Here is a 3,261-nt window from a genome sequence, read left to right on the forward strand (position 1 = left end):
AAATGTGTTTCAAAACATAAATTCTAAGATACATGAATAAAATATGTGTTAATTTAGCATATCATAAATGTTAATTTTATTGAAAAAGATATATCCCCACTGTTTGTTTACAAACTGTGTCAGTATTATCTTTTTTATTTTGTTTATTTTTTTAAATAATGTTTGTGTTACCTTCTAAAACATATTCTAATGTTAAATTAACACATAAATTTGATTGGACATACGGGACTTATGAAACGCGTTAAATTTCAATATCTTCCATCAGTGTATTTGGTGTACTCGTATCTTGTATCCATTTTTTTGTAAAATTTGAATTATTTATCAAGTCAATAACAAGATTTTGCGGTAAATTCTCAAAATATTTAACATTCAGACATTCTAATGGATTTTTCATTAAATATAATACATCTATCGATGGCCACGTATTCGTTAGTGACAAAGACTCCAGCGAAGTGAATTTATTTTCACTTAAACCCAAATATTTTAAAGATACAAGGGATTCCGTCCACCCTTTCGGTAAAGAACTTAACATATTTCCTGACAAATCTAATTCTTTTAGGAGATTAAGATGTGCGAACGCATTAACATCAATTTCGTCAATCTGATTTTCTCTCATTAACAATTTCATCAATTTCGGCATACGCACGAAAGTATGCGAGATTATTTTCTTTATGTTGTTGCTATTAATGTATAAAGTGCTAATTTCTGTTTCATTTGAGAGTTGCGGAACATTCTCGAGTTGGTTGATACTTAGATCCAGTGTTTCTAAATATTGCAAATTTTCAAATGTTGTTGAATATAGATCATGTATGTGATTTGAGGATAAATTCAAAAAAAGCAATTCGTTATTGTCTTGAAAAGCATCTGATTCGATAGTATTAATGTTGTTTCCAGAAACAGAAAGATAGTGTAGATTCTTCAGACCAATCATCGATAAACTGTTCCCGTAGTGTCGAATATTGTTAAACTTATTTTCATCCAAATTCAGTGCGAACAATTTGTTTCCTTTTCTGTTTAAATTTAAGTTACTAAGCGAATTGTTATGAAGATCAAGAAAGTATAAGCTGTTCGACAGTAGTCGTATAAAACTGGTAGTTGTTATGATGTTTCCGGAGAGATCTAAGATCTTTAACTTGGGGAATGGCATCCAGTTTTGTGAACTCCTTGGCGTCGTATAACCAAAACGGTATCCTGGAGTTTCTTGTACAAACTTTAAATCGACGGCATAATTTTCACGTAGAGACAAAATTTCTAAGTTAGGATATTCATCGAAAATCTGTATGGAAAATCTGTTTTGTTGAAAGAATGTATGTCTAGAATAGCTGTATCTGTTTACATTATTTATAATAAGCATTTGTAACTTATCATGACTTCCAAAGTTAAGATTTAGTTTATTTTCGCTGTTCAATTTATTGTTCGAAAGAAATAATTGAGTTAAATTTGGTAATTTTTTGAAGGCACCTTTTTCAATTTTCTCAATACTATTGTCCATGAGATTGAGGCAGGTAATCACAGGGCTGCTGATGAAATTCTGATTGATTTCAGAGATCACTGCATTCGAGAAGTTTAGAGACACATTATCATTACATAAAGATTGAAGCGATTGATCCATATAATTTTCTATGGTAAAGTAGTTTGCTCTTGTTAATGTAGACCAACAAATGAAGGTGATGATTATGAAGACAAACTTAGCAATGGTCGATTTCTATAAATAAAGAAAATATTTGTTTTAAGATTATAAAAAGATGGTTTGTGATTTAAATGTAATATAATAAATAATACAAAGTCTGGTAAGATAATGTGACTACACAACAAATTGGAAATAAGAGGTCCTAAATGATCAAGCTGGATCTTTAGTGCTGAAATAATTAAAGGTTTAGGACACTCGCACGGAATGCAAGAGCTCCGGATTCGATCTCCGACCGATAATATTTTTGGTAATATTAAATTATTTACAGATTTTAGATTAATTTAAGATGCCGTATGAGCATTAATATAATTAAATGCCTTATCAATTTAATTGATGATATTACTATTCTAGTTCTATTAATTGTGTTTTAAGACTGAAAATAAATTTGACGCGCAGTTAGAAAAATTGGATATACACATATGTAGTATATAAAATTATTGGATATACACATATGTAGTATATAGAATTATTTCAGCAGATTTATTGAAGAAGTTTATCATTGAATTTTTATTTCCAATAACAATTAAAATTAAAATTGTAATAAATTAAAAATTAAACTAATTAAAATTTTTTAGTAAAAAAATAAATATGAAACAAAATTATAACTGTATAATTTATGTAATAAAATTATAATAATCGGAAATAATTCCATAATTATAGATTTCATAGTTGTATATTTTCTTATATTTTCTTATGAGACATATATGATATTACCGTAGTTTCTTCTAAATTATTAATACTAATAATTAAAACTAACAATTATGTAAAAATGTTGCTTACCATTTTTTATAATATTGTTTTCAAAAGATGCAAACTTTAAGTTATTTCTGATGTATCTTCTACAAGGACTGCAACAAACAGTATTGCAATTGTAACTGAGATTTACCATCACGAATCGCGAGCAAACCTGATATAATTCTTCTACAGGAATTGAAATATGATATATATGCTTTAGACTCAGTGGCGTAACTTCAAAATTTGGGGAGAATCCCATTTGTTTATAGATCGATTGCCTACAGTATCGTTTAACCTACACTTTTGCTAACAGTTCGTTTGCGCACAAAAATTGTAATCTACAATGTGAATCCCAGGAATCCAAGTGTGTACATCAAGAGTAAAAAAAATGTGTATATAGCTAGGATTAAGTTTTATCAAGTCGTTTCTGATAAATTGTTTTAACAGTCCGTAAAAATGACATATCATGTTAAGTTTTTCAAAAAAAACATAACAATCAAAGTTGCTAAAATAGGCGTTATTATTTTTCTCAGTGAGAAGTGATAATGGAATCGACATTGATTCGACATCGATTTCATTATCATTTCTCACTGGGTTTGTGTTATTTAATTATATCTTTCGATATAGAGCTCTATTAGTAAAACTTATAGAATATCAAGGCAAATGATAATAGATAATGTAATTGACAATAAAATTAAATTTCAAAGACCTTAACAACCCCAGAGACGCAATCCCGTCTGCTTTCTGATAGTTACGCCATTGCTTTAGACTTACAAAGTTAAAATAGATACCGGAAACGCGATAACATATCTAAATATAAGATATCTGAGCCGAAT

At 28.6% G+C, this 3,261-nt stretch overlaps 1 protein-coding gene across 1 annotated transcript; it reads right to left on the reverse strand.

The window, feature by feature from the left end:
* Positions 1–200: 200 nt before the first annotated feature.
* Positions 201–2,545, reverse strand: LOC108756337 (leucine-rich repeat-containing G-protein coupled receptor 5-like). Its single transcript, XM_018500078.1, has 3 exons — positions 2,471–2,545; positions 1,462–1,705; positions 201–1,407 (listed from the first exon to the last, which is right to left on the reverse strand). The coding sequence occupies exons 1-3, from the start codon at positions 2,471–2,473 to the stop codon at positions 242–244; spliced, it is 1,413 nt and encodes a 470-aa protein (XP_018355580.1). The 5' UTR covers positions 2,474–2,545; the 3' UTR covers positions 201–241.
* Between the last annotated feature and the right edge of the window lie 716 nt (positions 2,546–3,261).

The sequence above is a fragment of the Trachymyrmex septentrionalis genome, unplaced genomic scaffold, assembly GCF_001594115.1.
Source record: "Trachymyrmex septentrionalis isolate Tsep2-gDNA-1 unplaced genomic scaffold, Tsep1.0 scaffold970, whole genome shotgun sequence".
In the NCBI taxonomy this organism is placed as follows: Eukaryota; Metazoa; Arthropoda; class Insecta; order Hymenoptera; family Formicidae; genus Trachymyrmex; species Trachymyrmex septentrionalis.